Source organism: Phalacrocorax carbo, chromosome 3 (assembly GCF_963921805.1).
Source record: "Phalacrocorax carbo chromosome 3, bPhaCar2.1, whole genome shotgun sequence".
Taxonomy (NCBI): domain Eukaryota; kingdom Metazoa; phylum Chordata; class Aves; order Suliformes; family Phalacrocoracidae; genus Phalacrocorax; species Phalacrocorax carbo.
In genome coordinates, this window is record NC_087515.1 from 126,254,385 (window position 1) to 126,273,659 (window position 19,275).

General features: G+C 47.2%; 1 protein-coding gene across 1 annotated transcript in view; it reads left to right on the forward strand.

Moving 5' to 3' along the window:
• XKR6 (XK related 6) overlaps window positions 1-19,275 on the forward strand; it is a 192,970-nt gene that overhangs the window by 163,830 nt on the left and 9,865 nt on the right. Inside the window, exon 2 of the mRNA XM_064448269.1 lies at window positions 391-587. Coding sequence (XP_064304339.1) covers window positions 391-587 — 197 coding nt within the window. The remainder of the gene's footprint in view (window positions 1-390; window positions 588-19,275) is intronic.

A 19,275-nucleotide genomic window follows, 5' to 3' on the forward strand; every position in this document is an offset into this window, starting at 1 on the left:
TGGGGTCCGTGAGGGAAGCTCCTTAGTGCAGTGCTGAAGGGGCTTAGATGATCTGCCAAGCCACTGCCAAGTGTTATGACCAGCATTTGTCAAGTAGCTTCTTCTCATCATGAAAAGAAAGTGAAGGAGTTGTTTTCTTGGGCAAATGTTTCATGAGCATTTCCTATCCCCCACGCTTTACATTTGGGGGGTACAAGTCAAAGGTTTCCCACTCTTGCAATACCAAAGTGGTCCTCAGATCTTGCAGGAGATAGTTTTAGAGCTGTGTAGATACTTCTGTCTACCCCAGATTCTCTTTCCCCCCAGACAACTAGCCCACAGCCCCATCCTTCTCAGGTTTTGATGCACGCCAAAGTCTCACACTCAGCTTTTATCTCCTGTTCCCTGCAGGTATATCCGAACTATGTACCTGGGGATCCAGAGCCAGAGGCGGAAGGAACACCAGCGGCGTTTCTACTGGGCTATGATGTACGAATATGCAGACGTAAATATGTTGCGCCTCCTGGAAACTTTCCTCGAGAGCGCCCCTCAACTGGTGCTACAGCTCTGCATAATGATCCAAAAGAACCGTGCAGAAACATTACCATGTAAGTGGACCCCTCGTCCCCCCCTCCCCATCCTCCCGGCCTCTCCCCTCTGATCCCGTGCTCAGCTGCCGATGGATGTCTTGCTAACTGTCCGCCCTACGCAACCTGGTGTGTAAGGGGCTGCCACTTGGGACAAATCTCATTCCAGCTCTGCGCTGCGTTCGCTGGGTAAAACTTCTGCTCGTTCTGCTGTAAAAAAAAATACAAACGGTATCAGTCGAAAGACAGGATTCAGCTCTTCCGCACATAGTCCAGTCTAAAGAAATGCTGGTGTTGTCAGGAGGACCCAGGCAGTCTCTGCTGCTATGGCAGGTGTCACCATTCATTGGCCACCTGGCACTGGGCAAACACAATCATTCCCTGCCTCAGTTTCCCTCCTTACATGAATAGGATGATAAAACTGGCCAGATTTGAATTTGTGTTGCGAGGACAAATGGTTCAATGCCTGTGCAATGCTCTGATGGTGTGAAGTGTAGCATAAGGGTTTTGTTTTTTTTTAATAACTAAATGTTGTAGGACCTTTTCTGAAGAGTGCCCAGGAATTAAGGTTTAGTCATTGGTACGGTGGTTCTCAGCAAGCTGAAGAAAAGAGATGGGGGGAAGGCAGCGGAGGGAATTGTGTAGGGACAGAGTTGTAGTGCAGGTATCCTTGCAGAGGTAGATAGATGAGCAGAGGCTGGGAAGCAACCCCAGAGAAGAGTTTGCCAGTTCTGATGTCCTTTGCTGCAGTCATGTCCTGGAGCATGTGGCATCCACCATGGTCAAGAGGCATATATCCCTGCCCCAGCCCTGAGGTGAGCAGCTCTACCAGCCCATGCCCGTGGGAGTGCTGGCTGCCTAAGAGTCACCAGCTCAAGGGAGAATTGTCCTTTCCCAGGACCAGCAGCGGTATCAGCTGATGAGCTGCTGGGTTATTCAGCCCCTCCTTGATCCACACACCAGGGATGACACTTGGATTATGATTCTCAAAGCCAGCCTGTTTGTGGCATGTCGTTTCTGGAAGTCCTGAGGAGTTTCTTGGAGCTAGGACTGGAACTTGGCAGTTCTTCAGGGTTAAATTTTGCTGGTTGGACTGAGGTCACCACTATCCAGAGCATCAGTACGTCAGACTGCTTTCCCCTTCCTCCATACTTTAAGCATGTCCATCACAGTTGTTTATGGAGGCCTCCCTTCTCCTATTTATGCAGTCTTTTTCTGAAACCTCTCATCACGAGCTCTCCAGGCCTCCAAAATGCTGACATGATGAACATGCCTTTCTACAACTCCTGCTAGAACTGCTCACACTTGCCAGCACCCTTTTACTGCTGCTTCCAACATTATTAACCCTACTAAAACTGTATAAATCATAACCTAAGAGGCTTGCCAGGTCGTTATGCAGATTGTTGGACTTACTACAAAAAGCACCGGGTAAACTTTGCTGGCCTCTTTTGTGCTGGAAGTCAGACAACATGGCTCAATAATCCCTCCAGGCTTTCAAATCTGCAGCTCTTTCAGTTTGCCATTTCCAGGCATGGCTGCCTAATCCACCGAACAAGCTGCATCATTTTCCAACTCCCCCTTCTTCAGCTATGCAGTTCCTCCGTTCCTCCACCACACCGAGCAAGCTGCGCTCTCTTCCGAGGCAGCGCACGTCCCCGCCTGCCTCCCCGAGCCCTGGAGGGCTCTTTGCTTGCCACGCTCCAGCAGCCGAGCTCTCAGCGTCCCCAGTGCACCTTCTCCCTGCCTCCCCCACTGCCCGTGCCAGAGATGCAGTCGCACATCTCGGGGCTGCGTGCTGAGCAGCGGACGCTGCTGATGATGGATATGAGCAGCAGAGCTTGCTCAGCGCTCCTGACTCAGGTGCAAGGTTTCCTAGAGCTCCTCCATGCCTGTTCAGTGTGTCTGTCCGCCTCCTCCTCCCGGCCAGTACGTAATTATGTAAAAGGAAATTAAATCCTGAGAGGAGCTGTTATGAAAAGGACCATCAAAGATAGCCCTTAAAGCAGGCAGAAACCAAAGGAAGATAGAAACTATTAGGAAGACAGTGTGTTTAAAAATCAAATCAAGTCTCTCCTGGCTCGTCGTGTCTGTGCGAGCGTGGCTCCTCACACGGTACAGGAAGAGGGACAGTATCAGCTGCGTCGCTGAGGGATGGATGCTGGTGAAACAACCCACAGCAGGGCTTACAAACCTAAGTACAGCCTGTGCTAATATATCCAGACTCCAGTTATTTCCATATGGTTCACATAGTCTCTTATGGATTCATTTAATGCTACAACAAGGTAGATTTACCATTTTATATGGCATACATCCTCTTCCAAGGCCCCCCTGCTCTTACAACTGCCATGCCAAGCCCAGTGCAGGAAGCCAAGCCAGGCTCCAGCCTTCTCCATATGGGCCAGCTAATGTCTCCTTCTCCTATTTAAGGAGCTGTAGAAGGAGAGTTACTGGAATGGCTATCAGGAAATTTTCCTTTCGTCTCCTGGTTCCCATGTTAGGGTAGGTGTTGAGGTAAGAAGAGCGAATACACTGGAGCTCTTTACTCAAACCCAGAGCATCTCCTCCAGAGGTGTTCAGGAGCATGGTGACAGAAAGGGCTGGTCTTGCCTGTTGTGGTTGCAGCGAGTAGGGGAGCACTGTGAGGACTGGTAAAAGGGGATGCAATCAGGCTAATGCTTTATTTCCTGGTTTCCATATCTACTGTGGGTGGAAGAAAGAAAAGGCTCACCATGCCTTGCAAGACCATTTTACCCTGAGAGGTACCTGTTTGAAAGGGTTGGGTGGAACCTGTGTTTATTGTCCCTTTAGCGCTCAAAGAATGGACCGGTTTCACCAACGGGCCCCTGCTCACCCATGAGTTAGCATCTCCTGCATGGTCTGACACCACAAGTGGCAGAAGCGCTGGAGCTGGAATTTGAGGTCAAGTCCCAGCTTCAGTAAAGCTTGGGACAAATCCCGCTGAGATTTCATGAAGGTCAGGATTCGTTCCTTCGTCATATTCCCTAGCACAAGACAGACCAGGTCCCAGCTTAGCCGTTGTTGCCCGATGACTTGGGAAGAGCAGAAAATAGCACAGAGAGAAAAGAAGAGCTCAGTGTACTCTGTCGGGTGAGCAGACCTGACCTGGAAGGTGCATGCTGAGAGCCTGAGCTGGAGTATTTTTTGCTAGAACAAATGGGTCAACGTCAGCTCCTGAATATGCATGTGGAAGAAGCTGGTGTTGATATGCAGGCCCTTTGTGAGCGATTCATCTGCTATGACCACAGCTATGTGATCCAAAACAGAGTCAATGGAAGGTGAGGGAGGAAGGGTGCCTCCAAAATATGGATCAGCCCATGTCCAAAGCAGCTGAAGGAGGTGAGATGAGATGCTCACCCTCCAGCAGCACCTTTCTTCAAGGAATGTCGACAGAACCTAGGTGATTTGTTTAGACCTACCCCTTAGGGCTAGGCTAGAGGAGGTGATGGGACTCTGAAGAGGATGCAACTCTGTCCCTCACTCACCTTAACTGTCCCTGAGACTTGGGAGAGGGTGGCATGAAAGGGCGGACATCTCTCAGATTCCTGGACAGCACTGGCCAGAGGACCCCCCTGATTTAAATAACATGGTGTAATTGCAGGGGCAAATGTAACGTTAACAACAAAAAAAGCCCAGCAACCCAGATCTTCATTTTGTGGTCACTCCTAGCAGATAATCCTCCTCACTTCTTGCAGAATAAACCAGCCTTAACCCACCTCACCCTGCAGAGGTTCCTCTGCACAGAATGGAAAGGAGCACATATAACCAGCTTAAAGGAAATGCCCAACTTCTAGGCAGTTAGTGAGGTTAGAGAAGGATTCCAGTTTTTTCAGCATAACTCTCTTCTTAAAGGTTTCCTTAATTTTTTCATGTGGCTACTTTACGACTTGATGAGATTTAGCCAAACCTCTAACGTCCTCCTGCCCACGACATGAGTGCTTTACGCAGTGCTTTTGCTGGGAATTTGCCTGCGTGAGGCTGCAGTTTTCAGCGCAGGGTTTCCCCCCTCCGAAAAGGACTGTCTATCCACCAATGCTGCGTCCATCTCCTCTGTAACCCTGCTGTTGATCTGAAAGAGATTTGCAGCGTAAGCCTTCATTATGCAAAGTCCTGCTGAAATCTCTGGGATTTTGCGAGGTGTCTGCACTCAGCAGTCCGCAATAAATAGACTGAAGCTGCTCATATATTTAAGAAAAAGCAACATTAGCTTCAGCCTGTCTAGAGGGGGTCACTTTTTTAAGGAGAGTGATACAAGTTAGGCACTAAAAGGGATTTTAGACCTCTCAGCTAGAGTTGTGTGTTGGCTAAAGGGTTATCCTGCTGGGGTTTGCAAATTATGTCGCCAAATTTTGTTATCCATCCCAGAGCAAAATCCTATCTGTTGAATCATGTCCCCTCTCTTTCTGTACCGTGTCTGGAGGCCATTTATGATCAGGGCTTGTCCTGTTTTGCAGGGGCACTCTGAGATGCCTTCCCCTGTCACTTATCTTAGAAAACTGAACTGGTCTTTATGGGGTATTGGAGGACATGCAGCAGGGGTGGGTTAGCCATTGTCCTCACTGCCCAGAGGAGGTGCTCCCCGTCAAGCCAAGTGGGTTCGGGATAAGCCAATCTCAAGTTAAACACTCCTGCACCTGAGTGAGAAGTTTCCTGTGTGGGTGGTAAATGAGTTAAGTCTCATGTGGAGATAAATTTCTCAGTTAATTTTCCCCTGATGACAGGCTGATAGTTAACCAATAATATGCTGCGAATAACGGATATGCTGTGAACTACCTGCTGTCTGAAATGTCCTGTTAGATATATTCATAGGGTAGGAAATATCCAAAGGCACCACGGCTTGTTGAGGAATGGCTTGAGATCTAAAAACAAGGCCATATCTAAAGAACAACAAATGAATGGATTACTTCTTACTCAGTCCTCTTCTCACTCAGGCCCCAAAGATCAAAGATCAAAGCAAGGTTCTTAGCTGGGGCAGCCAAGTTAGAAAGGGAGCCTTCAGCCTTTGGTTGCCCAAGGGCGTGATTTTCAAATGTGATCAACAGTGGCCTGAACCGAACTGAAGAGGCTAAAACTCCTGTAGCTCCACTGAAAGTGGAGAAGAGATTCAGTAGATTTGAAAGTTCATCCTACAGGTAACACTGCTAGCCTTGAAGAAGCACTAGAAGTTAGTGGAGGATCCTTCATGCTCGCCTAGGCCGAGCAGGTACGTCCATTGCAGAGCCCTGCAGAAAACCAGTTCTGGGGTGCACAGAGACAGGCACCAGCAATGGGCATCCATCATCACCACTGTTGCCCTGTTAGCATGGGCCTGACATCGTTTTGGCTTGGACCAGCTAACTCTGACCCAAACAGTCCCAAAGGACTGCGTGGGAATAAGCACAGACCAGGGACCATTCCCAGCAGGCGGTTAAACATGGCCGCTTTTGGATGGTAAGACATGGAGTACGGATGGGGCCAGGGAGTGCCTGCTGGCCTCAGGGCTGGAGCAACCACTTGGTTCGTAGTAGAGGTGCAACCATAGAGGACTATGGATGGGCAATACCATGCTGGATGGAAAACCATGTGCAGGGGAAAGTGCTTGTTGTGGGGTGTTGCTGCCTGTTTTCCACAGATGTCTTTCAGTTTGGGTGTAACTAAATACATTCCAACAGTGCTCAAACAGGAATCCAAAACCCCAAGTTCAAATCTCTGTGACCTCAGTACACAAAATTGTCCCCATTCGTGCAGAGTCCTATAACCAGAGTTACCCATCATAAATAAGCCATGATTCACCCTTTCTACACCGGGTTCAGATTCCACAGGGCTCAGTACAAAAAAGACCAAGATGTCATCTACACCCTGTGTTTGGGACGGGTGAGACACTGATGCAGGCCTAAGGGAAGTCCTTCTCCTCCAGAAGCAGAAATCCTCCTCCCTTTTCTGACCGGTGTCCTTAGATCAAGCAAGATAACTGCAGTGTACGCCTAAAAAGGTCTTTGCCTCATAAAGACATTGCTAACAGGAGATGTGGTGGGTGAAAGGCCTACCAGAGTCACAGTCTGCGCTTTGGCTTGGGCTGCGAGACAGATCATAAGGAAAAAAGATGCTAGAACTTTGCCCATGGGATTGAAGAGATATTCTCTCTCCCTCTCATGCCATTCCTTGGGGAGTAAAAGAAATGGGAAACATCCATCACCCAGCCCTGGTTCCCTGTGACAGAAGAGGCATGAGCAGAAAAGCAGTTGCTTATTGCCATGGGGGCAAGGGACCCCACCATTTGTGTGCTTGCTGAAGAGGCTTGGTGGGGAGGAACCAGGGTAACCTGCATTGAAAGTTTGTCCTGATTCAACCACAGTTTCCCTTTAAATGTTCTTCAGCAGGCGGAGGAGGCACCTCACAAAATGCCCATATAGCTCCAAACACATAAGCAGCTCACCTGGGAGGCCACTCATATGGCTCAAATGCTTTGCCAGACTGGGGCATATGGCTCTGTTCCTGCCTTCCCCTCCTTCTCACCAAAGCCGGATGACAGATAGCAATTTGGTGCCCTGCTTGAAATGAGTTGCTGGTCCCGGGCCAATTCCCAGCAGCATCAAAAAGCCATCTCCACAGTTGGCAGTGGGCACTGAGGACGTCTTGCTCCGGCACGCTGAGAGCAGGCCAAGCCTGAGGCGCGCTGGCAGTGAGCGGCGTGGGGAAAGCTTGCCCTATCGTTAGCCGTATTGTCCCAGCGCGGTGGGAAAAGACTGTGTCCAGGAACCTTTGAAGCCAGTGACAGCTTTTTTTTTTTCCAATGGGCTTTGGAGCAAGCCCAAAGGGAGACGTCATCCCTTAGCCCATCCCCACCTGCAGTTTCTCTGTCCACCACCTTGCCGTAGCTCTCACTCTGTTATTTTGCAATGCTGATAAAAACCCTTCTGTTCCGCATCACGTGCCACCATCACACATATGACATGCCACAGCCAAAAAAGATGAGTCACCATTCACGGGACAGCGCTGGAAGGTAGCCAGTGCTGCCAATTTTAGGCTTCGTAAGGCTGTGGTAATCACTGGGAGGGGGTTACATCATCAGAGCACTACACAAGCATTAGCTCATGCTCTTCCTAGGAGCTGCAGGCCAGCTGGGAAACCGAGGCACGGAGAAAGAGGTCTGTGTAGCCCAAGGGGAGGGTTTCTATGGTGCAGGCTCCTGGAGAGCAAGTTCATGCCAAACATAGTCTAGGCAGGAAATTAAGGCTTTTCCAGGTAATTTTATGCTGCGGACTTTCTCAGAGACATACCTCCCATGGCAGATCCATGATTAGAGCATAGGAAAAGGTGGTTGCGCACTGCTGTGCAATTGGCTAGTCAAATGCATGGAAATTCAACTCTTTTCATCTTCAGGTTGCTCTAGTGTGCAGCTCTGCGGTTCACATCAGGCATCGAGGAGAGCATGCTAACGCTGGGTTAACAGAGAGCACTGAGATGTGCAAAAAACCTGGGGAAAATGCAGGGGTGGTGCTAGGCAAGGACTTCTCTGTGTTTCTACCCCTGATGTGGACAGGGCAGTTCAGGTTGATGCAACTGGCTCAAAATCACTGAGTATCGAAGGAAAGACCTTTCTTATTTCAGAAACTATCAGTTGTTTTAGATTATTAGCTCAGGGTGACAGTCCTGAGTCTGGAAGTGCAGTACTGAGTCAGTGGAAATCTGCTGAAATGACTTTTGTCCTAAGTGGCATTTGACCAACCTCATGCTCTCAGTGCCCTCAGTACGTTCACATCTTCGCAAGGGCGCTCACTAATGGGGGACGTCCACCAGGCACGGCTGTTTCCCTCTCACAGGAGCCCTTATCTGAAATACCCTAAGGTGCAAACAGGTGTTTGCAGTAGGGGAATGGATGCATGGTTTGATCTCAGCCTGTCCTTGGGGAAGGTGATGTTCATTAACCTGTTGAAGAGGCAGTCTCAACTCCATCATGTACACACATGAACTTCTGAGAAGGCAAAAAGACGCAGGAGAGACAAGCCAACCTAAGCACGACTTGAATCGGTGGATGCTGGCGTGTCATTGAGTTCTGGCCTGCTAAACATCACTCAGACCTTTGCAGAGAGTTCAAAGCATGGGAAGGAGAGGAAGAAACAGGTTCCTGCTGTTATCCTTGGAAATCAGTGTCCCTGGTGCCTTCAGCTACCCCACTGCGAGACAGCACCAGCTGCACCACATCCGTTTTTGTCACTTTGTCACTCCCCCTCACAGAAATGCTCTGCCAGACTCACTCTAATGATGCCAGCCCTGTGTACTCTCCAGAAGTGCTGAGATGCTCCTTCTTTTCAGGATACCAGTCCCCTCACTTGCAATTATGCCAAGACAATTCCACCGATGGCCCCCTACACAATAACAAAGACTTAAAAACCATAAGGTTAGCAAAGTGTGCACTGCTGACACATCTCCTCTAAACACAGTGAATGAAGACCTCTTTGGCCAGTGAGTGTGAACCAAGTTGGGTTTCCTTCTTCTTCCCCATCAGGTCAAAGGCATTCCAAGACTGGGATGAAGGTATTTCTCTAATGGCCTGCAAACTTCCTGTGCCCAGGCCAAGCCATTAACCAGAGGTGGTTTGCAGGATCCATGTTTGGTACTGTCACAGACTGAAACATTGCTTTGATGTTGCCTTGTCTCCAAGGAACTGGCCGTGGGAGCTGTATTTATAGCAGGAAGTTCCTTCACTAAGCCCTGGCAGAAGATGTTGCTTCCCCAATCTGGTGACGAGTCTGTTGGGTTTCATCTATGCTAATAAACTGAAACACATCAGAACATGAGCACAGCCACCAGATCTCAGCCATCCACTGGTTCAGTTATCAGCACGGTCCTTGGCACGTTTTTAGCCCACAGCAGCGAGCAGCAACCCAAACAATTCCCAGGGTTGGCTCAGGTGTTAGCGTGGGCCAAGGATGATTCCCAACAAGCAATCTGGATTGGACCACCCTGTTTTGGAGGCTGAGGCAGAATAACGACACGGATGTAGCAGTCAACAGAATTAGGTTTTGCTCAGTTACTGAACTCTAGGCACAGGGTCCCAGGTTCAAAAGCTGCCCCAGACCTGTGCTAGGGAAAAGAGATTCTCATGGTTGCTTTCAGAAGCAGGCAGCAGAACTCCTAGGGCTTTCGTTTCCAGTGCTGATATGCTCCCCTATTTTTCAGAGTATTTTAGTCCCACTTGCAAGACTACAACATCCTTTCAACTTGTGCTAGGCAAATTTAAATCCTTCTCAATGGCTGTGGTTCTCATTTGAATTTAAAAAAAAAGAATGCCAGGATAAAGATGCTCTAACAAGTACCAAATGTACGGTGTTTAAGTGCAAGTATATTGTATGCGTTTGCAGAGTTGTGTTGTTTCATGCCAACCATCCCTACTCAGAACATAGAAATGGGTGGGGAACGATTTTGTTCTAAATCAAGCCATGTGTTGTTTTCCTTAGCAAAGGTTTTTTTCCTCCTTTCAGTGCATTCTAGTAGTATCATAAGGTGTGTTTCTCTTCTAAAGGCTCCTAGCGGTAGAGTTCAAATGTCATTAGGTCTGAAAAATCTCAGTATAGGAGGGTTGTTCTGATCTTTGCAGAGTGTAAACTGGGAGCGACTCTGCTAGAGTCTGTGAAGAGATTCAATGTACTCAAGAATCTGAGTAAAGAATTGGCCCCTAAAAATTGTGTCTAAAATGTCCTTCACAAAGAACCAGCTGTTGAATGTGCAATATGATTTTTCTTCCAGAATAACGCCTCTTGGATTTTGCCATCTTATTCTTCCCAGTTAAAAGTAATCCCATGTTCATTTTTTGTCTCCTGTTGCTCTGGGAAAGTCTAAATAGCAGAGGGAAAATCCCCAGATCTCAGCCATCAGCGACCACACAACATTGCATATCTAACCAAGAGGCTACAAGAGCAGCACAGTCATACATAAAGACAGTCTTTAGTCTATAGAGATCCGTGGTAGATCCATCTAATGGTGGTGCTTAGCTCTCCATAGTAACTAAAAAGGTAGCTTAGGTTGCCTTTTTTCCCATCGCAGGTGCCTGGTAAGATTTGGATGCCTCTGGGACATGCTGATGGCCACGTAGATAGGAGGCTCTGCTCAGGCTACTCCGATTTCTGAACTGAGGTCATAATCAAATGAGCACAAGAGCAACCAGGAAGTACGCCAAGAAAAAGCAGTAGAAGTCTATAGAGATGACTTGCACACTTCTCTGCTGGCTGTGTTCCTTTCAGGTTGAACCAGGTTTCTGTGATAGACTCTGCTGCCCCGTAACATTGACTACAAAGAGGGATTTTGCTCTGCATGCACAGGTTTAAATCCTGTCCTTGCTGGAGGTGTTGTCAGGACATCCTGATGGAGCATTTCAAGTGAAATTTCTTGGGGTCTCTCGAGGAGGTTCAAATCCTCTTGTCTGTGGCTGTTCGCTTTTGGGGATTCAGGTGGGGTTCTTTTTCAGTATGATTCTGAGCCAGTGGTTAAAGGTGTTCAGATTAACAGGAATTTAACTAAAGTCTTTATAATTACAGTGATGCAGAGGGCATCTTGCCCTGAACGGAGTGGCAATTCATACAGCTTTTGACAAAAATAGACACGTATAAGAGTTCTCGTGCTTTATCTCCAAACAACCTAAACTGTGCCCAGGAAATCCTGGCTGCTGCTCTCCCAGCACATTTCCAGTGCAGAATTAGCCCAGGTGATTGGTACCTGGATAAATTTAGACCAGGCTCAGACCAGACCATCTCTCGTTCCTGTAAGTGTGCATTAGAAGACAGAGATACACATAGCTGTTTGTTCTGAGGGTCTCTATGGACCCCAATACAGCCCTGCCCACATGAGATTCAGCATGCCCTTTGGAGGATGGACTGGGGGAAGATGCACAAAGTCATGGTGGGAAGATCCTGGAGAGATATTGCCACTTGTGTGGATAGCCTGGGTCCTCACTGCTGGGGCTGTGGGTTACCCAGCTACGTGAATCCCAATTTAAGTGATAAACAGCAGCTATTCTAGTTGAAAACACCATCCAATGTAGCCCCACACTGACATCAAAAACACCATCAGTAAGATTAATGAGATTTCTGGTTTACTTGCCAAAAATCACAAAGGAAAGACCTATATTAACACCCTCAAAGTAGCATCCACTGAAGTGGGATTATCGGCTTTTGGTGAGAAGGGGACAATGAATTCTTTTTTTTTTACATTTACTGAACATTTAGGGGAAGTTTCAAAATGGAAGATCCATTTCAAAATAAATAGCTTCATGTCATATATAATGTCACAACAATTAATGTCACCTCCGAAGGGACTCCAAAGGCAAGATTAGTCTTGCTGTGTGTCCCCTCTCGTCTCTACCCCATGATTGCCTCCAGCTTCTTTAGGACTGAAACTATTCACCATACTCATCCCAGATGGTCTTAGACACCTGCCATGCATTGCTCCCCCTGAAATGTATGATTTTGAAGTTAATTTCCTTTAACTCCACCATTAAACTCCCATCAGAGACTCTGGTGGCTGGATGGACCGTCAGAACAGGGCTTTTCTCTGTAAGGCAGGGTTTGCCCATCTAGTTGTAGCAATAGAGTCATGCTGGCATTTTCCCGAGACCAGATTCTTAGAAGGATTAACCTATATTGCCAAAATAACATTTTGCTGGCATAAAGCTGTCTCCACGTCTGTATTACACTTTACCTAAGCTCTAGCTGCCATGCTTGGGCTCCCCAGAGCTGTCTGGACACAGCAGCCACCTGGGCTAATTTAGTCTGCCAAAAAGCCCAGCCTGGAAAATCTGACAATATGAGAGGCTCCATCTCCAGGACCTGAACCACAGGTCTTTCACATTATTTTTAAAGTGATGAAGGTGATTATATGACCACATTTGTGATAGAGCACAGATTATGTCTATACCTGTAATTCAAACCGTGCTGGAGGCCAAGCACTGGTGCTTAAATGATGCTGTTAACATGGTCTTTGGTATGGTTTTGGCCAGCTAGCCCTTTCCCAAAGATTTCCCAGGCATGAGAAAATGAGTTCACATCATCTAGGAACCACTCCCAAAAGGCAGATTGGATACAGCTACAGAGAGCGTTTAATAGTATGGACATGGCAGACTCTGCCAGCTGGGCTCAGGGTCAGCGAATAGTCCTGGCTCTGTTTCTCATTTGCTAGTTTAGATGTCACCGCAGTGACCCAGGTTCTCTCAAGGCCTCGGTTCTCATGTGCCCTTCTCCTCTCCACCGTTTTTTTATTAGCTGTTATCTGGCGGCGAGCCACTATGCAAGACCAAGATCTCAGTTAGCTAAGTGGGATGAGGCTTGTTTGAAGATCTGTGTATATAAGGACTGAGATTTCAGCTAAGTGCTGCCAGAAATGTTTCAGCTGTGGAGTGGATGTCAGCAGCTTTTTTTTGTCTACATAAATAGGTAAAAACGGAGATAGCTGCAGTCAGCACCCTAGGAAAAGGGCAAGGCTATTACGGAAAGCAAATAGTGGACTTACCTGCCTCTGAGGACTGTGTACATGCACTCCTGTTGAGATCAGCCGCCTTCTCATTGACGTAGCAGGGGAATATTGTCTTTCTGCTACCACTTTCTTGAGGATGGTGATAACTCTGTCTGCCTGGTCAGGGAAATGCAACTTGAATATGTCCTCTGACTGATCATGGCACCCTTCTCTCATCAGGATGGCGGTGGGGGCTTGTTTTGCCTGCTTGGCCGTCAGTCATATGAAATCATTGTGTTGCGCCACTTGAATTCGCCCACGTTATGTTGGGTCTGTCAAATTCGGCTAAGCTGATGCTAGCTATTCTGCTCATCTGGGAGCCACAAACAGGTTTTCCCAACACTCCTCTCTGCTCTTCTCACCTTGCTGGGACTCAGAGCTCTCCCCTGAGCTCTTGTGGGGAGTTAGCGGATGCTAAACCACTGCTACCGGCTTTTCATCTTACCTGCTTCTTGTTTGGTCATTTCAGTTTGATCTCCCACACTCCAGGTGGAGTCAATGGAGAGACAGAGAGGCATTTCCAGAGGGCAGCTCATCCCATGTTTCAGACAGCTCTCCTTGGGTGAGATAAACACTGAGGCACATGATGCAAGGAAGATCTTCATTAAGAGTGTTTTAAAGCAAGGGGGAAGCTTTGCCAATCCTTATGTGGTGGGTGATAGCCAACATTTTCAACAGGATATCTGATGCTTCGCTGAGGGTATTCAAGGACAATCCAAAACAGAGGGCAGATTATCCCATTCCTGCTTGGCCTGGGGTGCTTGTGCCTCCTGCAGAAGGATCAGTCGCTGGCTTGCATCCAGGAGAAGATACAAGACTAGATGGCCCCAGGGCCTGAGCTGGTTTGGCAGCTCCCGAGTTCACAGAGGAGATGAATAGGAGGAGACATGACAGAAGCAGCCGAGATAATGAGAGCACAGATCAGACGAATGTGGCCGGTCACCTCTTCTAGCAGCAGAGAAAAAGGGGCGTTCAGGAGAACTGAAAGGCAGCAGGATGAAAGGGGAGAAAAGCAAGTCCTTTTGAAACACAGTCCATAGTGAACCCGTGGACCTCAGTTCCTCAAGGCAGTGCTAAGGCGAATGTTGGGGGGGACTAAAAAGAGATCCAGCATTTCTGGGGTCAGTGAGGACATCTTAATTTAGCAAAAAGAAAAGGTTTTAGGAAGCATTCACATTTCAGGACATGAGCCAGCCTTTAACTGGCAAGGGGTGGGAGGGCGACTCTCCATGCGAGCAAGCTGTTCTGAAGTTGTCTGCTATGGAGTTTCTCAGTCTCATAATAAAAGGTTTGGGAATGTGGATGTTCCTCTGATCTAATGTGGAAGAGCCCTCCTTGTGTTAGCTTGGACTTGGACTATCCTGTATAGAAACTCAATGCAAGCCTTACGTCAGGAAGTCCCCATGGGATGCAGTGGTACAAGACCCTTTTCTTGTTGTCCAGACCTACTTGGAGATTGGCCCCTGAATTGAGTTACTTACCTTTGTTCCCTGACTTTCCCAAACAGTTACCAGCAGTTTTCTATTTCTTGTGGACTGGTGACACTGTGTCCTATGGGACTCAGGTCCTGGGGAGAACGAGGCTGTGATGTTCCTTGGAGGAAAATCTCAGAAGAGCTCCCTAGCAAGGGAGCAGATGCTGAGGATTTGAAACTCACCCCTTGCCCAACAAAACCAAAACATTTTTCACAAGAAAGAGTGAAGGACAGGGTGCTGGTGTAACATCTCTTCCCAGTGTCAGGCTCTGGCTTTTCCTCCCTGGTCACTCCAGCTCTTGAGTAGAGTACAGAGGTGTCACATAGATGCGAGGAGACCAGTCCTGGGTCAGACTTTCAAGTGATGTTCACCAGAGGTGGAACAGGGCTCATCTGCCTTAATGGACTGGTTAAGGAAGTGTCCTGAAATCCTATGAGGAAAATGAATGGCAAAATGGTCTATGCAGCCCTCTATTATTTATATACCGGTAACGATCCATATTTTTCCATGTTCAAAGTGAAAAACAAAGCGGGAAAATGAAGGAAAGAAGACAGAAGTCATTCCCTCCTCTGAAAGAGAAGGAAAAAAGAAAGACCAAGCATCAGACTCCAGCAGGTACAAATGAAAATCAGACCTGGGGTCTGATTCTGACCCCTCTTACACTGGTGCCAATAAATTAAAACAGATTAAAAAGTAAGGGGGAGCGACTTTCAGGCGACGTTGTTTCAAAAGCAGAGTCTGGCTCGATCTCTTGTGTATAAACGCATTTTCACTCTATGCGCATCAAAATGAAAGCCTGTTCCTAGATTCATAGTGAGCTTCAGGGAGGAATGTGCCACCCAAAGGGGAAAAACGCGATAACAGGGTTCACAGCACAGAGCCCTGAGCAGCCAGCCAGTGATGGGGAGGGACCGAGACGTGGCACTTGGCATTAAGCAAGCGCTGCCTTCGTACAGGCGTTGATGGAAGGTTCCATGTCACACTGAGTATTTGCTGCCCAGCTCACCTGGGAGAAATGTTGGTATCTTCCCATTTTGTTTTAGTAGAGTCTTCAGGAGAATTAATGTCAAAAAAAGAAATAGAGCATCATTTAAGCATCATTTTCAGGTTTAAAGGGACAGGCACCACAGTAAATACTTAGGGAATATGCTACAGCAAGTGCATTCAGATTGCTTACAGCCAATAACCTGCAGCTGGAATCATGATGAAAACTGTACATACCCCTAGTGAAAAACATCTCTCCTCAGCTGAACAACACTGTGAGTAAGGAAAAAATGGATATATTGTTCATTTTAAATATTCTTTTTTTGTGTGTGTATATGATTTGTCTACAGCTTTTATTAGACTAGTTGTAAAACCATGTGTAATTGCATAGTATGAATAGGCCAGATAGACTGGGATGGCTTTCCATGCGCTGTTTTTATTCCTGCACATATATGGGCTTTAAAAACAGCAATGGCAATCTAAGGGGAGTCATTATTTTGAGACTCTCTTGTGGATGTGGTTTTTTTCAAAGAGCCCCGTCATATTTATGAGGTGGCCTTTTCTTTTTCTGGGCCATCAGTAGGAACTAGAGGATGAAAACTGAAACAGGCTGAAATTCAGCCTGCCCCTGCGAGCTTCAGCAAGGCTCCAGAACCTTCCCTTGAATTCAGAGTGGTTCATGCTCTTCTCCCCTATCAGACCACTACCTGCATTATAGTCTAGTCCACTCATGCTTTCATGATCCCAAGCAATGGTTCTTGTTTCCCCTTCTCAGAGACTCTATGCCTTGGTCCAACACTCTTCTCAGAAAGTTTAGCCTTTTATATAGATGCCTCATTTCCCCTTGCTTTGTCATTTCTGTTCACCATTTACCATTGCTTAGCCTCCGTGCCACGTGTGTTTACAGCTGGGGACTGTTCATTAGGTCCCCTGAGAAAGGCAGAATTACTAAGGCAAGAAGTCAGCATCAAAGCAGTTTAAGATGACGGGCGAGTTCAGCTCCAGAGTCAGACACCTAAATAAAGGTGTCTCTGACGGAGGTGTCTCCATGTGATGGGGGTGTCCAAGCTTCCCCTGTGTTAAGTGGAGATGTAGGCAATATGGCCACAGGGTCTAAACAACAACCTTCTCACAGCTCTGGCTCCACTAGCTGTGATGGGTCAGGAAACAATTTGGTTGACTTTTGCCTAGTGTCATTTGAGGTGCCCTGAGTACCCTGCCTCACTCCAGCTCCCAGCTCCAGAATATTCTTGTCTTCTGTATACAAGTCTGTCACATCTGCCAGCCCCACATGGAGGTCTGGAATATCCTAGAGCATCTCAAATGTTGCTGGATTCCCACCTGTGATGGTTGCACTAAGCCTTAATTCTCCGTTGAGTAAAGTAAGAGACACCACTCACCCATGGACACCCCGAGGTGAGTCTCTAGAGTAGGAGCTGTCTGAAATGCAATGTGAGAGAGATCTATTCTCTGCCTTAGCACAGATTTTGTATGAGACCTTGGATAAATCCTTCAGTCTTGGTGCTTCTCCTGTCAAATGGGGACATGATAAAGCTCTGTCTCTGAATGTAGGTTAGGAGATGTCTCACCGTGAGGACTTCAGGGCATATTACTAAAGGGATCTGGGGGACTAATTCTTGTGATGTGTCATTCAAGATACATGGGCTTGACTTCTCAATGGTGCTGACTGTGGCCTGCGAGTCACTCATTGCTTCTAGCAGGTGATAGGAGGAGTTCAAGGGCTGTCGTACAGCCCAATGAAGAGAGTTTGAAGATAACCCCAGTCTAGGCCAGTCTGACTTGTTATGGGCAGGTGGGGTACAGATCCCACAGATGCAGCAACAGGGCTTCCAGCCTCATGGTAGCTGACGTCCTCCTGGCTTGAGAATGCCCACAGAGATGTGGCGGTGCATGGTGGGTATTTTCCACTCCCAAGAGTAAGCACAGAGTGGGAGGAGTGGGAGTGGGTTTTTTGAAGTGACTTCAGTTTTAAACCAACCCCAACCCTTTGATAAACAAACCTTGGAAGGGAGTTGAAACCCACTCACACTAGATGAAGGTGCGTCAGTCACCATGTGCAAAAGTCAAAATCAAAATAAAAAAGTACTTCCCATGTGATCCAACTTGCCAGGACTTTTTGTTCTAGTTATAATTGGAGAGACCTCTCTAGTTGCTTAGAAATAAGGCCTGGAGAAGTGGAAGAGAAAGGAACAGTTTATCCCATAGTCTGTGAGAATTGACTATTGTATGATGATATCACAGGTTAGAACTAACAGGGAAAGATGGGAATGAGAAACTCATGATCAAGATGACAAAAGCCAAGGTGTGCTTTGTCATTTAGGTCTGTATGAAATAGCCAGGGAAGAATTTCTGTGGCAACACAGTCAGAAGTACTGGAGAAGTCATCATATCACCCCATGATTCCTGTTGACATCCACCTACTGATCGCACCCCTTTACACCCAGGTCCAGACCCTGCTCATCCCTAGGATGCCAAATTTGCATTCACGAGAGTCATGAATTTTTAAACAACTGCAGGAATATGTCAAAGTCTCTGGAGAAACTTCATTCCCCCCCCTCAGATCTTAGTGCAAATGAGGAGGCAACAAACTGTTTCGTAAGGGTAGGACTCATCCCACCTGACTGCTGGTGTTCGCAAGTCCCCGCACTCCCCTGTCAAGGGATGGAGACAGAAACTTTGGGAGCATGAGTCAACCCCCCCTTGTCCCACACATGGATCTTAGGACAGGGTGAATCACTTTCTGGGGGTGTCTGCCTCTCTCTGTTGACTCGATGAGACGTTCAGATGACTATCAGCAGGCATGGTACCGTGCAATATGTGACTCAACACACATAGTCTCAGCCAGCTCTGTGCGATTTACAGCAAAGACTGTGATTAGTGTAGGTTTCTGCACTGAAAACCTTGCAGTGGGAAAAGCCTTTATGTGTATACTGGGGTTTTGTTTCTGGTGTATTTTCTTCTTCTCTCTATTATAGAATAAACGAACCCAAGAGAAACATTTTAAGCCAGTGGGACACATCTCTCTCTTGTGGGTTGGCACTGGTTCAGTTTCGCTATACAGGTACATTTAATGCCATACAAGTTTCTGGTATAACAGCACTAAAATAAGGCAATGTATTACTTTTTTTTCTGCTTATCATGGAAAGTTTTTAAACTGAATAGCTAGAAGATACTTCAACAAGCAGTACTTATACACATAGCAGCATTTACCTTAAGAATTCTGTGGCATTGCTTAGCCTTCCAAAAGTTTAATTATGTCTACTAAAACTGTAACACATCTGATAGTTTAAAAATAAATCTTATCGACATCTCTTTGGGGCTGAGACTATTCACTTTTAGAAGTTTCCATCCATTAGAGTCGCCAAGTCCTATATGCAAGTGCTTCTTATTGAGGGCTTAGAACCTGGGGAAAATTGTGGTTTTCTTGAAGATGGTGGCCTAAAGCTTCCCTCATTAAGGCCACTGATCTTACTAGTTTGTGGCTTGTTTTTTAAAATTCAGTCTGAAATGCTAATGCACGTGTGAGCCATAAGCCAAGGTATTGAGAGCTGGTGGAAGGGTGTAGCTTTGGTGGACCTGCAGGCTGGGAGAATTTCAATGAGGGGCAGAGGTGGAGGTCTGCCATCCTTCCCAGCCACCTTCTCCAGCACCTCTCCTCCAGGCATAGCTAGGCTGGAGGGGGTGGAAATCTAACCCCAACACAGTGTGGGGTGGGCTCCTCAAAG